This window comes from Phodopus roborovskii, unplaced genomic scaffold, assembly GCF_943737965.1.
Source record: "Phodopus roborovskii unplaced genomic scaffold, PHOROB, whole genome shotgun sequence".
Classification (NCBI taxonomy): domain Eukaryota; kingdom Metazoa; phylum Chordata; class Mammalia; order Rodentia; family Cricetidae; genus Phodopus; species Phodopus roborovskii.
Window position 1 is genome coordinate 26232172 of NW_026126407.1, and position 19140 is coordinate 26251311.

The window sequence follows — 19140 nt, forward strand, 5'->3', positions numbered from 1 at the left end:
GGTGAATTTCAGAGAAGGTTCCATGAGGTGTTGAGAAGAAGGTATATTCTTTTGTGTTTGAATGAAATGTTCTGTAGATGTCTATTAAGTCCATTTGAGTCATAACATCTGCTAGTTACGTTGTTTCTCTGTTAAGATTCTGTCTGGCAAACCTATCTTTTGGTGAGAGTGGGGTGCTGAAGTCTCCCACTATTAATGTGTGGGGGTTTGATTGTGGTTTAAGCTTTAGTAATGTTTCTTTTACAAATGTGGATGTTCTTGTATTTGGGGCATATATATTCAGAATTGAGACTTCATCTTGATAGATTTTTCCTTCAATAAATATGAAATTTCCTTCTCCATCTCTTTTAATTTTGGTTTGAAGTCTATTTTGTTAGGTATTAGGATAGCTACACCAGCTTGTTTCTTAGGACCATTTGATTGGAAATCTCTTCCCAACCCTTTATTCCAAGATAATGTCTACCTTTGAAGTTGAGGTGTGTTTCTTGTATTCAGCGCAAGAATAGAACCTGTTTTCATATCCACTGTTAAACTGTGTCTTTTTATTGGCAAACTAAGTCCATTAATATTAAGAGTTGTTAATGACCAGTGACCCTTAATTCTTGGTTTTTGTTTTGTTTTGTTTTGTTTTGTGGTTGTGTGTGTGTGTGTGTGTGTGTGTGTGTGTGTGTGTGTGTGTGTTTTCCTTCTTTAGGATTTGCTGCTGTGGGATTATCTATTGCCTGTGTTTTCGTGGGTACAGCTAACTTCCTTGGGTTGGAATTTTCCTTTTAGTAGTAGGGCTGGCTTTGTGGATAGATATTGTTTAAATCTGGGTTCTTCATGAAATATCATGTTTTCTTGGTCTATGATGATTGAAAGTTTTGCTGATTATAGTAGTCTGGGCTGGCATCCATGGTCCCTTAGTGTCTGCAAAATGTCTGTCCAGGGTCTTCTGGCTTTTAGAGTCTCTGTTGAGAAGTCAGCTGTAATTCTGATAGGTCTGCTTTTATATGTTACTTGGCCTTTTTTCTTTGCAGCTCTTAATATTCTTTCTTTATTTTCTATATTTAGTGTTTTGATTATTATGTGGCAAGGGGACTTTTAGAGGGGGAGAGTCTAGCCTATTTGGTGTTCTGTAAGGTTCTGGTACCTTTATAAGCATGTCCTTCTTTAGGTTGAGGAAGTTGTTGAATATATGTTTTCCGTGCCTTTGAGCTGGGATTCTTCTCCTTCTTCTATTCCTATTATTCTTAGGTTTGATCTTTTCATGGTGTCCCAGATTTCCTAGATGTTTTGTGTTAGGAATTCATTGGATTTAACATTTTCTTTGACTGATGAATCTATTTCTTTTATGGAATCTTCAATGCCTACGATTCTCTCTTCCATCTCCTGTATTCTGTTGGTAATGCTTGCATCTGTAGTTGCCATTCCCTTTCCCAGATTTTCCATTTCCAAAATTCCCTCTGTTTGTGTTTTCTTTATTGTTTCTATTTTTTGTTTGTCTTTTCCTTGATTTTTTAAAGAGAATTTTTCGTTTCCTCTTTAAAAGCCTCTATTGTCTTCATAAAGTTATTTTTAAGGTCGTTTTCTTGTGTTTCAGTTGCATAGGAATGTTCAGGTCTTGCTAATGTTGTATCACTGGGTTCTAGTGGTGCCATTTTGCTCTTTCAGTTGTTGAATATATTCTTACACTGGCATTTACTCATCTGTGCTTCCAACTGGTGTAGGCTGTGCCTGATTCTATGTAGTCTGCCCTTGCAACTGGTGTGGGCTGTGCCTGAATCTATGTAGTCTGTCCTTGCAACTGGTGTGGGCTGTGCCTGTACCTATGTAGTGTGCTGGAGATTGAGAGAGGCCTGGCCATGGAGAAGATATTCAGGTGTGTGGGGTTGGGCAATCCAGTGGGTCTTGGAGGGACAGAGTCCAGTGGGTGGCAGGGGTTGTGGTGCAGCCTGGAGGCAGATCTCTTACCTGCTTGCCGGCTGGTGGGGACTGTACTAGAGCCCATTATTTCATTTTAAAATAATGTAAAAAGAAAAAAAAAAGCCGGCTGTTGGTGGGACACACCTTTAATCCCAGCACTGGGGAGGTAGAGGCAGGCAGATCTCTGTGAGTTCAAGGCGAGCCTGGTCTAAAAAGCTAGTTACAGGACAGCCTCCAAAGCAATACAGAGAAACCCTGTCTCAAAAAAAACAAAATAAAATAATGTCTTAAATACTACTTTATATTTCTCTAAATGTTTGTCTGTTTAAACAGTTGATACCTAAGCATGAGATGAAAAGCATGGGAAAATGTGACTCTGTCAGTGGGGAGAGGGAAAGGAGGCAACATGAGCTGTGTAGAAGCCTACTTGTCAGATTTAAACAAAAACTGCTATTATGTTCAAAGAACTAAGGGAAATTATGATGTGAAAAATAAAAGGAGGCATGGCGACCATTCTCATAAAATACAGAATACCGATAAAGAGAATGTGTGTGTGTGTGTGTGTGTGTGTGTGTGTGTGTGTGTGTGTGGGGAGAGAGAGAGAGAGAGAGAGAGAGAGAGAGAGAGAGAGAGAGAGAGAGAGAAAATAAACAACAGCTGAAAATAAAAATCCCAAGAAGAGATTGGTGAAGAAGAATGAGACTGGAAGAAAGAACCAACAGACTTGCAGATAGAATATTGGAAATTATACAATTCAAACAAAGGGGAGAAAGGAATAACAAATGCACAGAGCATCAGAGAAAATGTGAGATTCCACTAATTCACCAATATATGTATAATGGTAATATTAGATGAAGACAAGAAAAAGTACTCCAAGAAGAAATGGCTAAAAATCTTACATATTTGATAAAAAAAAAAAAAAAACATTGTTCTTAACATCTCAGAAGCTCAACAAAGTCTAGATAGGCTAGTACAAAGAAATCTGCATTCTGATGTTATAATAAAAATACTGAAAGATAAAGACAAAGGGGAGAATTTGAAAGCAGCAAAAATATGACTTGTCACATACAAGAGAACTCAAATACAATTAGCTTTTCCTGTCCATAAATAATAGAAGACAAAAGGTAGTGGTGGTGATGGGGATAACATTCTAATTGCTAAAAGAAAACAACTTGCACACCTTGCTGGTGTGTACCTCTTTAATTTTGACCATTTACTGCTGGTGGGGTTGTGAAGCAGGATTGCCACTTTGGAAAACCGAATGAGAACTCCCCTAAGGGCTAAACATAAACCCATATAACCCAACTATTACACTACTATGCATATACCCAAGGGAAATGAAAATATATGCCACACAACTTTTGTACATATAAATACTTATTTTGGCATTATATGCTGTTGCCAAAAACAGTGCAATGTCTATACATTTAGATAAATACACATGCTGTATCAGTACTATGAGTATTATCCATCAATAAAGAGGAATGAAGTAATGACCTAGGCTTCCACAGCTTGGTGAACTTTGAAAGCATCACCCTAAGTGAAAAAAGGTGTATAATAAAAGACAGCATAGCAAGTCAAAGATGTGGCTCATTATCAGTGTGCAGTGTGCATGCCTAGAATTGGGCAAGGCCCTCTGTTCAGTACTACAAAACAAAACAAAACAAAAATCAAACAAATAAAAGACTATATGATATTAAACATCCCCAGTAAAGAAACCCACATGGTCAGAAAATAGATGAGAGTATCATAGGCTAGGAAGAGAAGCAAACAGGGTTGCCTGCTAATGGGCTTGAGATCTAGTTCTAGAGTGGTGAAATGTTTTAAAAGTAGAAGATGTTGGACTAGAGAGATGGCTTAGTGAATAAAGTGCTTGTGGCAAAGCATGAAAACCTGAGTTTGCATACCCAGAATTCATGTCAAGCCAGATACAGTATTGTGTGTTCATGATCCCAGTGTTCCTGTGGCCAGATGGGAGTTGGAAAAAAGTGAATTCACAGAAGCTATGGGCCAGATGATCTGGCATACACAATGGCAACCAAAAAGAAACCCTACCTCAAACAAGGCGAGATGTCCCAGCCTCTCCTCTGACCTCTACACAAGGACCATAGCAATCAGGAAATAGCACTATCATACAGAAACACACAAACACACACATACATACATGCACACACATACAAGTGCACAAAGACACAAGGACCACGGCAATCATGTATTAGCACTATCACACAGAAACACAAACACACATACATACATGCACACATACACACACAAGCACTCAAGGCTAGGAGACACTGCTGCACTCAACTCTATGGCTATAGTAAGAACTGCATAACTGCACATTTTAGCAGCATGACTTCTTTTATGTAAGTTACATCTCAATAAACCTGTCATTAAACACTTTGTTTTTTTTTTTTTCTGTTTTTGTTTGCTTTGTTTTGTTTTTGCTTTTTTTGTGTTTTGGTTTTTTGTTTGTTTGTTTTTTGTTTTTTGCAGATGGTCAAGAAATTTCACAGCCAAGTTATAAAGAAGGAGCTGGGGTGGATATGTACTTTGTTGTTAACTGTTGGCTTCTTCCTTTCCTCCTGGGAGGAGGATAACCTGAGAGGACACTGTAGAAATCCATTGCCAATTCTTAAATGCTAATTCCTTACTCACAGTCATCTTCGGGGTTAATTCTGATTATAGAAGGATTCTATGCCCTATGGTAAGAGCTTCTTAACTTTCTTCATACTTGAATGGAAGAAGTTTTATTTCTAAAAATATTTCCTCAAGCCAGGTTCAAGAGTAAACACTCTGCTTGTCAGCCATGTCACTTTAAGTCATGGCTTTCCTTAGGGGAGAGGCATGGGTCATTTGAGAGAGAAGCCTTTCTTAAAGAAGTTTGCTTGTACTTAATACTTCCTGTCTCAGGAGGGACTGTGGTCTCTTTTTCAAAGATGAAGGAGAAGGGGGACTGGGGAGATGATATCATCAGTAAGCAGCCATGGATAAGGTGGCTTCCTCGAAAACCGGAGTACTGTGTTTGGATCCCCAATACCCACATAATAGCCTGACATGAGGGTATGTGCCTGTAACACCCGTGCTGGCAGGGCATGGAGACAAGCAGACTGGCTTTCTGGCCAGCAAGTCTAGACAAATGGCAAGTTCCAGGTTCAGTGAGAGACCCTGTCTCAAAATATACAGTGGAAGAAGACCTCCACATGTATACACACAGGCATGCTGACCTCTGCCATGCACACACACACACACACACACACACACACACACACACACATTCATATATATATATATATATATATATATATATATATATATATATGCATACATTTCACATACATTCATTTTTTTAAATGAGGAAGCAGGCTGTTAGAGACTGCTGTATGGACACAGTCACATATCCCAATGTTTTCAGTTTTGTGAAGGACTAGTTTTTATGGTCCCTCACAGCTTTGGTACAAGCTGAGACTGCCAGGCTTGAACTACTTGGAGAGTTAAAAACCAAAGGTGCCTTTCAAGTGTAGTGCATGGGACTCCTAGCCCCAGAACTTCTGCTACTCCTAACTGGTTAGTATTCATTCAGCAACAGTTTAGCTATGTATCAAGTGCCCAGTCCTGTATTGTTCTAGGCCATCTTAAACACAATTGTACTGATTATTCGGGTGTGGGAGCATTACCCTTCTGATGAAGGAAGGATAAGAGGGAAGGCTAAGAGGGAAGCTAGAGGGCAAGGCTGAAGTAACCCAGAATAGAACCTGCTCAAAGGATGCTGGATACAAGCAGACACACATACATGGCTATTCTGTCTTGCTTGACCTTGAGCTTTATGAAGGAAAGAACTATGCCCTGTGCCCAACACAGACCCTGGCCTGGGGCAGGTATTTTAAAGCAGCTGAACAAATGATTAATTCCATTGACTAGTCCACTAAAAATAGAATTTGAACAAGTTTCATCACTCCCATGCCTTCATTTATTCACTTATAAAACAAGAAAAAGAGAGTGCCCATCCCATAGGACAATGTTGAAAGCTTTTGAAGCAATACAGCATGCACACTAAGCATCTGTATGTAGCACATGTAGCACATGTCTGTAATCTTGGCACTTGGGAAGATCAGAAATTCGAGATTATCCACAGATACATAACAAGTTCAAGGTCAGCCTGGGCTATTTGAGACCTTGTCTCAAAAAAAAAAATACACACACACACACACACACATACACACACACTATGGTTGTTATTCTGATTTATGTTGGGAGATGAAAGAAGCCAAGAGTGACCTTTCATATCTTCTTTCTTTTCTTTTTTGTTTTCCTTCCAGCAGTGATAAGATTGAATCCAGAGCTTGTGTATGCTGGGCCAGCACTCTGCTATTGACCTACATCCCCAGTCTGTTCCTCATGACCTTTGTGACCTGGCTTTTATCTATTGAAACAGACACAGCTATGTAGATCGCATTCTGCTCTGTTGTAGGAACCTCAAGTTTTAGAGCCTCAGGATTGGGGGTGCACATCCAGTACTCCTCCCCCTGCATAGCCTGAGCCAGCTGGTTGCCACATTTCACTCTCACCAGAAAGAGGGGGAGGGGAGTCTGTTTTGAAAACATATAATGTTAATTTAAAAGGACATTCCCCAAGGCCAGCCAGGTGGTTAGTGAGCATCCACCTTTAGGCTCTGATCTTTCAACTAGAAGTGTGTTTGTGTGTTCATGTGTATACCTACATGTGGGGAGGAATTCCATCTCATCAAGAGAAACAAATCTTCCAACAGATCTACTATGGCACCGTTACCACAGGGAGTCTAGGGGTCCTGGCTAGTGTGGCTTCCAAGACACATCCCTCAAATCCCAATGAGTTAAAAACAATCAGGGTTTGGCTTCCCCAACAGCAGGCCTTTGGATGGAAGGGCTTCTCTTTGTATTATGGTTTGGTTTACTGCACTCTAGTCCCACAAGCCCCACCTAGGACTTTGTCTGCAAGCCCAAAGCTCCTCATGGCTTTCCAAAGAGACTCTTTGGTCACAAAGGTCCTCAGAAGGAAACTGGAACCCTAGACAAACCATGGACAGTGGTGCTGTCTAGCCACATTTACCAGGATACCCAAAGACATGCAGCACCCCATATGGGCCTGAGGCAAGTGGCTACTGTGTGTTTGTGGCTGGTCAGGACACCCTGTTGGACACCTTTCTCTTCAGGGAGAGAAAGAGATCTACAGTCATGGTCTCCAGCAAGAAAGTTATAGGAAGCTGATCCAATCCTACCCTTCCCAGCACCCATGCTTCTGTCCAAAGAAAACAGATTTGATTACCATCTCCAAAGGCTACCTTCATGGTGCACAACCTACATGCCACACACACTTGATCACAATGTCCTTTGGGTGTTTTGAGATTCTTTTTCTTTTTTTTTTCCCTTTCTTTTTTCAAAAAAAAAATTTTTTTTTGAGACATGACTTCAAAACTCTTGATCCTCTAGGCTTGTACCATCATACCTATCTGGAAACCCTTAATTTCAGTCAATAAAGTGTTTGCTAGTACAATGTACAATGACCTGAGTCTGATCTCCAGAGCCCATACAACAAAGCTCAGTATGGTGGAGTACATTGTTTTCCCAGCACTGTGGAAGGGAGACAGAGAGACCCCTGGGGCTTTTTACCAACCTTGTATAATTAGTTAGCCCCATGCCTCAAAAATAAGGTGGATAGCACCTGAGGTACAATAGTTGACCTCTGACATGTGACAGACACACACACAAGAAAGGAAGAAAGAGGGAGGGAGGGGAAGAGAAAACTAAAGAGAAAGAGAGAGGGAGAAGTAGAGGTCATTTATAATTGCCATTTTGGAACCAGGGATCCTGCAAGTTCGGTTTGCACTGTGGTTATTATGCTTTAAGTAGAATTCCCACCAATTGCTTTTGCTCATGCTGGGCCTGGTTCTATCTTCATCAACCTTTCTCTTTCCTTTCTGTCTCTGAGTCCATTATTTATTTATTTTTGGTGTTTCAATACAGGGTTTCTCTGTATAGCTGTGGCTGTCCCAGAACTCATTATGTAGACCAGGCTGGCTTTGAACTCAAAGACCCAACTGCCCCTATCTTCCAAGCACTGGTATTAAAGGCATGAACCACCATTCCAGGCACTAAATAGAGAGGCACTTTGCCTCTCTATTTAAAAGTCCTGACAGTGAAATAGTTTTTTTTAAACCACAAAGCCAAGAACATTCCACTTGGAAACTCTTTGCTTTCCAGACTAAGCAGAATTGTGATGGATGATGGCTGGCATGGTAATACCACTGCTGACATAAGATTTGTTACATTCTGCATAAGGTTGAATGTGGTGACAGAGGGCTTTTACCTCTCATCCTAAGCAATTATCTTCTAGTGTCACATCCCTAGAAGAAGTGTGGGAGCTCTTTGCCCTGCTCTTTGAGATGCAACGTGTCTCTGTTCATTAGGGTTAGACCTCAAGTTGCTTTCCAAGCTTTGGGCAGCTATTTTGGAGGAAGGTAGCCATTCACTCAGGTACATCTTGCCTACTACTTCTGATATGTGGGACGACAAAGCATTGAAACCCTGGGGGACAGCAATAGAGGGCTTGTTTTGTATTTTGTCTCTCAAAGCCCATTCAGGGACCTCAGATCCATTTTCATTTCTGGGTAATTTACTTTTTAACTTTATTTCATTTATTAATAATAGTCTTGATGGATGGGTGATATGTGTGTGTCAGGGGCAGGTGGGGGGTGTACCACAGTATGCATATGGAGGTTAGAGGACAAACTTGGGAAGTTGATCCTCTCCTTCCCCTTCCCATGAGCTCTGTAAGCTTAGGTGGCCAGGCTTACTCAGCAAGCACCTTAACCCTTCGGGCCATCTTGCTGGCCCCATTTCTGGGTAATTAAAAAAGGATGAAGTCTTAGGCTGACTCAGTTAGTAAGAACACTTGCTGTGTGGGTGCTCATATACCTGGATTCAAATTCCTAGGACTCATGTAAAATAGTCTGGCATGGCTGCACATGCCTATAACGCCAGTGTTAGGGGTTGGAGACAGATAGATTCTGGGAGCACACTGGCCAGCTAGCCTAGTCTAAATTAGGAGTTTTCAGTTCAACGAGAGGCCCTATTTCAAGGGAATAATGCACTGCCCTCCATATATGTGGATGTACACTCACATGTATATAACACACACACACACTCACATGTGCACACACATATATAAAACCATATACACATACCAACACACACATAGAATAAAAGCATTCAAGCTTATAAGTGGTGAGGAGTTCAAGGCCAGAAGCTGTGTCTAGTACGGACCTTCTTGCACAGGACATATTGTGGTGAGGCAGAAAACTCCATCAGATCTGTCCCCTTCAAAGCTGCTGTTCCTTTGGATTAGGCCCACCCTTATCACCTCATTTTGCATAATCACCACCCAAAGTTCCTACCTAAACGCCATCTTTGAATTAAGTATGTTTAAGTCCTTAACATCTTCCAACAGGGGTTAAATTTCACCATGAGTTTTAGTGGGAACAGTCAGACATAGCAACAGGTGAGGCAGTATCATGCTGGGTAGCCTCAGACTGAGCCTTGGGTTGCTTCTGACGGCTGAGAGCTGACTTCCTGTTTTTCTTCTGTAGAGCCATGTTTGGACAACCTACCAGCATCATGTGCCTGGAGTGACCCTTTATGGCAGGAAGACTATAGGGGAAATCCTTAGGCCTCAGGACTTAGGCAAGCTGTTGCTCTGCAGAAGGCATGATCACTGTGGGTCACGAGGCCCTTGAAAAGCTGAGCTGCTGGAGTAGCCAAAGCCATTGCCACAGGCAGACCCTTGGCCAGGACTGCAGGGACTCCTGACTTGAGTGTTTATAAGCCCCCTGACTTTGTTTGCCCTGATTGCCTTAGCCTTTCCGTTTATGCTTTTCCTTTGTTAGTGTTTCTAGAAACACCCCTCTGCACTACAGAGGGAATAATGCATATGGAATAATGCATATGTAAGAGTTGATTTAAATCAACTATACTTTGGGGATAAGAACAGAACTGCCCCACAAATGCCATGGATGTAGGATGTTAACGCAGTGGGGTAAAGGGTGGTGGGCTGGAGGGCCCTTCTCCTCTGCTGGTTCATCTTGCGACATACTCTCTCATACTACACTACCCCAAGTCCAAAATACATAAACAGAGGTCATCAAGCACACTTTGAAATCTCTGCAGCCTCTCTGGAGACGGGGCTGAACTGACTCCAGTGGAAATCTGGGAACAGAAACTCTGGTTGAAACTGGTTTTATGGATCCACCAGCAGGAACTTGTTAGTCCCACAGGGCCTGGGGACTGGGAGGGACCACACTGCTGGGAAGCCTGGGTGGGAGGGAGGGCAAAAGAGTGGAGAGAGGGAGGGAAGAGGCTTAGACAACCCTTGAAAAGGGTGGGTAGTGCTGGCACAGTGATCCCTGGAGTGGGTTAGATGCTCCGTCTAGGTTTGAAGGGACCAGGAAGTCAATACTGTCCAGAGAGGTCTGCTTAAAAAAGAAACTCACACAGCGCTGGGTCTATTTTCACTTTTCAACAAAGGAGATGACATTTTACTCCTGGACCAACTAACTATGCCATCTGCCCTACTCTTCTGCATTTTCAAATCTCTCCCTTCTGTGCTGCCTCAAACGGGAAAAGGTTCCTTTGCTTCATACTGTTTTGTGGTTGAGGGCTCACCACCCATCTTGATACATAATGTAAGCAGGCTCAAGCCATCTCCTCCCTCTGGAGGAGGACAATGTGCCTCAGTGGGAGGCAGTGGCATGCCCCAGGCTACTTGTCACATTGAGTGGCAGTGTCAAACCCAGAACTAAGAGGCCGGTGCCCTTTGCACAGAGCCAACAGGCTGGCACAAAGGAGAACAATGCACCTGGCATCCATCTGGCGCTCCTTGGAGTGGGGCACGGGTGGGTCCTGCTGGAGGACTGGGCTCACGTTGCATGCTGTCTTGTTGGCAGTGGAATCTGGTGTGTGAGGATGACTGGAAGACACCCCTCACCACCTCCCTGTTCTTCGTAGGCGTTCTCTGTGGCTCCTTCGTGTCTGGGCAGCTGTCAGACAGGTAAGGACTCTGGATGGGGAACAATGAGGTGGAGCTTCTTATATCAGTCCACAGCCTATCTTGACATAAATTCATAGGCTTTCTACACAGAGAAGGATCCTCAGGGCACCAAGTGGATAATAGGGGGAGCCTAGCACTTGGAAGGATGTTGTCTGAGGAGAGGATGAAAGGTTCCATGTCAGCCTGGACTCTATATCAAGACCCTGCCTGACTAACTAAAGAAATCTTTCCCAGATAAATCTAGTGTGCAACCCTGGCTGTAGCACCCCTCCATAACAAGACCTGGCCTATTTAACTAACTGAACAAACTGGCTAAGTAAATAAATAAGTCTTTCGCAGATGGTACTAACATGTAACTCTAGCCTCCACATCCCGCCAACGCCTGAGTCTGTCATGATCGCAGTCTTAACTCACTGGGCTTTGGCCAAAGAGATGGATGTATCAACTCCATTAGAAAGTGGGGCCCTTGCACCACAAGACCCTCCACAGAACAGATGCTGGTATCATCATTGCCCCTGCCTCTGCCCCAACTCTTGACAGGGCAGGGGGTGGGTGACATGTCATTCTGCCCAAACAGCCAACAGATAGAGTAAAGCTAAGTCACATGAGCTCTGCACTCTCTGAGCCTGGGAGCTGAGCCATGGCTGGGCCTGGAGCCACACAACTGACCCAGGCTGACTTTTGGCCATCAGAGCTTGCAGGCTTCCTAGGGACAAGACTGCAGTATCTTCAGTTATGCTCTGCCTTCCCTATATCTTCCCTTGTGGCCACAGCAGCTGGGAATGATAAACAGCAGTGTTGGACAAGGCTTCCTGGGGATCTGCCCCTCCCCAAAGTTTTAAGTACAGGGGGCATAGGGTAGGAATGCTCTACCCTGTCCATTGGTCACTACCAGAATGAAAATTAAAGCCTAAACTGACCAGTGACACAACAGACATGGTTGAAAATGGCATCTTCCCATTAAGCACTGGTTTGCAATTTTAGAGATACATAAACACACCAACTGCATAACACCCCAATACTCAAACTGCACTATAGACAACATGATTCAGGAGAAGAGGGGTGTGGGGATGAGTATGAGTATTCCTTGACGTTCCCTATGCCCTGTCCTGACAAACCCACCTAATACGACATGATAGCTCAGCTAACAGCCAAATGTAGAGGGCCAGGTGTTTCCCCTCACTGTCTTTCAAGAGTACAACTCACTGTTGCTGCTCAACATGGATAGAGAGGCTCACCGGCAGGAGAGTGGAGAAAACAGGAGTACAGGATTCAAAGCAGGAATTCTTACTAAATGCATAGCACTTCCCCACCACTGTAAAGTCACAAAGTTCTAAGTCGAACCATTCTAAGTCAGGGACTGTCATCATTTTTAAAGCTCTCTGGGTGGTTCCAAGTGCAGCTAAGGTTAAGAAGCAACAGCCCTTGAGGGAGTTTCTAAACATACAGAATTCCCAAGTGGGTGATAGGAGAAGTATCTGCAATCTGTACTTTGTGTTTTACTCACTTTTCACAGGCTCAGGATGGTCAAGGATGACCTCAAAATCACTACATAGCCAAAGATGGCCTTGAGCTTCTGATCCTTCTGCCTCAACCTCTCAAGTGCTGGAATTACAGACATGCACCATTTTGGGGATCAAAGCCAGGGCTTCATTTGGGCTAAGCAAGCGCTCATCTACTGAGCCATACCCCTAGCCCTCCTATGGCTCCTTCTAAAGATCAGATTTGTCCATGTGGTCCTCACAGAAGATGCCTGTTTCCTCCAGAAGCAAGGCTTAGCACCTCAGAAGGTAGTCCCTGGGCAAGCAGATTCTAGAGGCCTCTCTGGGAAGGAGGCTAACAGGATGTCACAGGGAAGAAAAGAATCTGAGTGCTGGGACAAGATGGACCCTACAGTGAAGCCAGGCTTGGTGTTGCAACACACCCTGAGTTACAGCATTGTGTTATCTTCTATAGGTTTGGCAGGAAGAAAGTCCTCTTTGCGACCATGGCTGTGCAGACTGGATTCAGCTTTGTGCAGATTTTCTCTACCAGCTGGGAGATGTTCACCGTGTTATTTGTCATCGTGGGCATGGGCCAGATCTCCAACTATGTGGTGGCCTTCATACTAGGTAGGAATGACTTTTGAGACTCGGGTTCTCTTCCTCCAACCTTGTAAAATGCCAGGCAGGAGGGAGCCACCAAGTGTGAGTTCAACTTTAGATACATGTGTGCTGTGGAGGGGGCTGTAGCTATGGGCACCTTGAGCCAGTTACTGCAGGACAGGGCTCAGAGGGGGCCATCTGTACTGGACCAGGATGCAGCCAAAAACAAGAGCTGGAGCTGGGAAGAAGTAGCCACACAATAGCTAAGACACATCCTCAAGAGCAAGGAAGGGGCTTGGGACAGGAGGTCCCGGAGAGGGGGGTGGTAAGGGGAGACAACAGGGAGATGAAGTCCTTGATCTGGCCTATAGAGTCATAAGGCTGGTGGCCTACAAAGGGATTTAGGGGGTTGATATGGTATATACACATATAAACATTGAGCACCTGCTCAGTGGCAAGAATTTGTCCCACCTGGGAAGATCTGCTGTGGCCTGAGTCTGAGTCCACACCCAGAGCATATGAGCTCTGCACAGCACAGCTGTGCTTCTCTGATAACAGTCCTACCGTTGGAAGGCTAGGCTGAGGGAGGGCAAGCCATCAGTTCCTAGGCCTGGGGGGGGGGGAGGCTCTGGACCCTCTCCAGCTCTCTGGGGAGGAAATGCAGTGAGCTTCTCCAAGATCATTCAGAGCTGTTCTCAAAAGTGTGATTCCCACCAATTTCTCTCTGATCCCTGCCCCCATCATGCTGAGAGGAGATGGAATGCACCCCCAGCACAGTGAACACCAAGTCCTACAATCTGTAGTACAACCATTCTAGGTGACCCGAAATTACCCCAGCTTGTCCCTATTGTCCCAGCATAATTATTGATTGGGCCTCTTTAATAGACTTCTAATGCCTTCCTTGCACCTGACCATGTGGCTCTGATTGCTCTCAGGAGCCTGTGACTCACTGGCCTTGGCAATGGTGTGTTCTGTTAGCTAAAGACATGCACACCCTCTGTCAGGTTGCCAAGGTGGAATTGTCCAAATTCCATTCCTTTAATTATTGGTGAAGGGCTTCTTGCCACAGGCCCAGCCTCATGTCTGAGAGAGAGGACACACAGGAGGACACAGAGCAAGCAGGAGCCACAGTGTCCCAGGAGGGAGCCCTCTATGGAGCAGGCCCTGCCATGAAGAAAGCAGTTCTCATCTACAGGGACAAGGAGTGGGACAGGAATTTTTCAGAGGTCATCTATGAGGCTGCACCCATGTTATCAGGAAGCAGAGACAGGAGAATGCTAAGTACCTAGCCTGAGCTACACAACAAGACCACAGCCCATAAAAGCAAAACAAACAAAACTCACCATTAAGAAAAACTACCATTCTGTGGAGGGCAGAGAAGTTTGTACAGAAAGAAAAGAGCTGCAAGCAGTGAGTGGTGTGACCCAGGGGAGACAAATCCAGAGCAGCCCAGGCCGGGATGCATTTTACTTAGAGAGAGAGAGAGAGAGAGAGAGAGAGAGAGAGAGAGAGAGAGAGAGAGAGAGAGAGTACATATGCATAAGTGTGAGCACAGGACTGTAGACTGGTGGAAGGCAGAGGAAATACCAGGTCCCAGGTGTCTTTCACAATTGCTCTCTACCTGTTTTGTTTGTTTGTTTTGTTTTATTTTTTTAATTCAATGCTTATTTTGCATATGGAAGGGGTACGAACATGCCATAGCACAGGTGTGAAGGACAGAGACCAACCTGATGTTCATTTTCTCCTTTCTCCATGTGGATCCCTGGGCTTCATTCACCTCAAGATGATCAGAATTGGCACTGAGCCAGCCAGCTAGCCACTCACCTCATCTTTTGCCATAAGATCTTACACTGAACCTGGAGCTCTCAGGCTAAACTGGCTGGCTGGTTGCCCACCCCGGGGATCCTCCTGTCTCTGCCTCCCCAGCAATGGGGTTCAAACCATGTTCCTCAGTGCCCAGCTCTTTTAGGTGGGCACTAGGGATTTGAACTCACTTTCTCATTCTTGCATGGCAAGCACTGGCCCAGCCTCCCAGGACCCCCGGCCCCAGCTGTTCAAGTGGCACAGAACACGCCCTGCTTCTCCAGAGACACGGGGACTCGAGCTCTGAGAGCCTCCTGTGTGAGAGTGGAGCAGCACCGCAACGCAACTCCGCACTACTTTCCACAGCCCTCCCTCCTCCCCACGTGGCCATGGCCTCACGTGCAGGGTAGAGGAGAAAAACAGAGAGGGCCAGGTCAAGGGTAGGCTGGAACTGAGGTGTGTCAAGTCAACAACCAATAGAGGGCTCCCTGTGTTCTTGGGTCCACACCGCTCATCCTAGCAGGCTCGACAGGAAACTGCTGACCTTAGGTCCTGGGATAACACTTGTGTTAAGACAAGCACTGAGAACTGATCTGTCCCAGAACAGGCAGAGTTCCTAGTCAGCTCCTCCAAGAGAGGACTTAGTGGAAGGACAGACATGGTAGCTGATGGTTTTCCTGCAGCACAGCAGCGCCCTCTGGCGTGTCAGGACTGAAATAGCTACATTCCAGGGGCGTCTGCTGGGGTTTTTCCTTGAAGCCAGATTTGAACCCAACAGGTTTTCATTTGAGAAATTCTGTCTGTCCCCGCACTTTTATCCTCCGTGCTATAGGGAAGAACTGGATGTTTCAGATGGTAAAAGTTCAATTTGAAAATCTACTTTGCACTGATTGCAGAAACTAAACTCTCCCTCAAAGCAGTACAGAGTTTCCTGGGCTGCTCTCAAACCTCCCAAGGCTTGCCAGCCTTAGATAAACAAAAGGCACACCAACTCATCCCCAATCAACACACAGTGTAGAGGAAGTGAGACTCAAGATCAGGGCCAATGACCCTCTCAGCCCAGCTTTCCCCAAGTCTGCATGTCATTCTCAGGCATAGCGCCCTCAACCTGCCTACAGACTTCTGGGTAAAATGGTGGCAGCAGCCTCTTTCATCCCCTGTGGCTCTGTTTTCCATAGGAAAACCTCACTATCTCCTGTCTTCACTGATTCATTAATTCTGTATTTTCCAGTACTTCTAACATCATAGCCAACCGCTATCCCTCACCCTCACCCACACCCACTCCTGCCATCCTGTGCTGTAACAATTCCTTTTTTTTTCTTCATTTGTGAGGATTTTTTTTTTTAAATCGGAGTGTATATTTTCCCCACTCTGCTTCTCTCCTCCCCTCTCCCCTTCCACCTTACCCCCACCCTTCCACACTGCCAATTTATTCAGGGTGTCTGGTCTTCTTCCCCTTCCTCGGTGGAGCCATGTATGTCACTCGTAGGATCCTCTTTGTTACTTACCCATGTTCTCTGGGGTTGTGCCTGTAGGCTGGTTATCCTTTGCTTTATGCCTAGTATCCACTTATGAGTGTGTACCTATTACATTTGTCTTTATGGGTCTGGGTTACCTCACCCAGGAGGCTTGGGCTAGTTCTGTTCACTTGCCTGCAAATTTCAAGATGCCATGTTTGTTTGTTTGTTTGTTTTTACCACTGAGTAGTACTCCACTGTGTAAATGTACCACATTTTCCTTGTCCACTCTTTGGTTGAGGGGCATCTAGGTTGTTTCCAGGTTCTGACTATTATGAATAATGCTGCTATGAACACAGCTGAGCAAGTGTTCTTGTGGTGTGAGTGTGCATCCTTTGGGTATATGCCCAAGAGTAGTATTGCTGGGTCTTGAGGTAAATTGATTCCCAATTTTCTTAGAACGGGCATACTAATTTCCAAAGTAGCTATACAAATTTGCATTCCTGCCAGCAATGGAGGAGTGTTCCCTTGACTCCACATCTTCTCCATCATTGGCTGTCATCAGAGTTTTTGATCTTGACCATTCTGACAGGTCTAAGATGGTATCTCAGAGTTGTTTTGGGTTTGTATTTCTCTGACAAGCATTTCCTTAAGTATCTTTTGAGCATTTGAGATTCATGTATTGAGAGTTCTCTGTTTAGCTCTGTATCCCATTTTTTTAAAATTGGATTATTTGATCTTTTGATGTCTAGTTTCTTGAGTTCTGTATATATTTTGGAGATCAGTCCTCTGTCAGACGAGAGGTTGGTAAAGATCTTTTCCCTTTCTGTAGGCTGCTATTTTGTCTTGTTGACAGTGTCCTTTGCTTTACAGAAACTTATGTTTCAGGAGGTCCCATTTATTCACTGTTGCTCTCAGTGTCTGTGCTACTGGTGTTTTTAGGAAGTGGTCTCCTGTGCCAATGTATTCAAGGCTACTTGCCACTTTCTCTTCTATAAGGCTCTGTATAGTTACATATTTGTGTAGTCATGTCTGGTTTTCATATGGGTCCTGGGGATTTGAACTCAGGTCCTTCTGCCTGATCAACCACTACTTTACCCTCTGAGTCCCCAGCCCATTTGTTTGTGGGTTTTTGTTGTTGTTGTTGTTTGCTTTTTTGTTTTTTGGTCTCATGTAGCTCAAGCTGGCGTTGAACTCAGAGTGTATGCAGCCAACGAACTCCTGATCATCCATCCCCCTTTCACTTCCTGAGTCTTAGGATTTTAGAGGGAGGTGCCACATCCAGTTTGCATCACTGTTACAGATAGTTAAAGACAAGACTTTCTTTAACTCCTTATGTCTCAGCTGAATATTTGCAAGACTAGAGTGAGAGATCATTTATGTAAGCAGTTAGCCTGGAATGGGGCTTAAAGAACTGCTCAGAAAAGTGATGGCTGTGAAGATGATGGTGGTGACAATGAGGGTGATGATAATGATGGTGATGGTAGTGATGATGATAGCAATAATGATACGTGATAATGATGTTGATCATGTATATCTTGGTTACTGTTCTGTGGCTGCAGGATACAACACCCTGACAAAAAGCAACTTAGAGATCAAAGTTTATTCTGCCTTACAGTTCCAGAGGGCTACAGTCTTAACAGGGTGGGGAAGGCATGGCAGCAGGCGCATGAGGCTGACCTGGCAGTCAGGAAATAGAGTGATAACGTTGCCTCCCCTCGTAAGTCCAGAGAGACAATGAAGTGGATTCAGGCTATAAAACCCCAAAGTCTACCCTTAGACATACTCCCTTCAGCAAGGCTCCACCTCCTAAAGGCTTCACCACCTTCCCCAATAGTGCCACCAGCTGAGGCTAACTGTTCAAATGCAGAAGCCTGTGGTGCACATTTCTCACTCAGATAACGGGAATGTATAAGAGAAAGACCCTAAAAGTTATAGAGCATTAGGCCTAATAAGGAGTTGTTTGTGTAGTCCACCTTGATCCACAGGCTGGCAGGTCTCTGTCCTTGCCTGGTACTTGGTACATGGCCAACTCATCCCAGGTCTGTTAGCATCTTCTCTAAGACCCTGTCCCAGTGCTACAGTTTTTCAGCTGGTCTCACTCATAAACAAGAATCTCTCTTAGTCTTCTGTGTTATTAACATGACTAGATTCTCTGCTTCTAGATTTCTGCTTAGGAAGCACACACACACACACACACACACACACACACCCCACATACCCATTCATTATCATATTATAATCTCAGCCAAAGACAGGCCATGGTAGAATGTATTCATTCATAAAGTAAGGAAAGATCTGGAAATGATATTCATGGAACTCCAAGTAATCAGACACTACTCTTGGGAAAGAGTCTGCGGGAGAGGGATGGCCCTGGGGTTACAAGTCTGGTCTGCACTGGAAATTGGGAGACACCCAGCAGAAGTTCAAAGCCAGCTTCAACTTTCTCAAGAAACTGAAACAAAGAAAAAAGAGAAGGAAACCACAGAGTGTGTGACTCACTTTCCCCCTTTTATTCAGACTAGGACCACATCCCACGTACTGGTGCTGCCCACATTTAGGAGGGGTGTTCCTAGCTCAGTTAACCCACTCCAGAAACTCACAGACATGCTCAGAGTTTTGTCTTCTGGGTGATTCTAGATCCTTCAATTTGGCAATCAGTATTACTAGTGTGGGCAGGCCCTGCATAAAAGGCAAGACTCTTGTCCTTGGTCATATCTCTGTCCTCAAGTCAGAGGGCTTAAAGTGGATAGAATTCTAGTGTGCTAGAATCCTGACCTGAGTGACAGTGCCATCTCTGAAGGCCTGGT

At 44.5% G+C, this 19140-nt stretch overlaps 1 protein-coding gene across 1 annotated transcript in view; it reads left to right on the plus strand.

Moving 5' to 3' along the window:
- The window catches only part of Slc22a4 (solute carrier family 22 member 4), a 51637-nt gene that overhangs the window by 15016 nt on the left and 17481 nt on the right, over positions 1-19140 (plus strand). Inside the window, exons 2-3 of the mRNA XM_051180691.1 lie at positions 10883-10986; positions 12943-13097. Coding sequence (XP_051036648.1) covers positions 10883-10986; positions 12943-13097 — 259 coding nt within the window. The remainder of the gene's footprint in view (positions 1-10882; positions 10987-12942; positions 13098-19140) is intronic.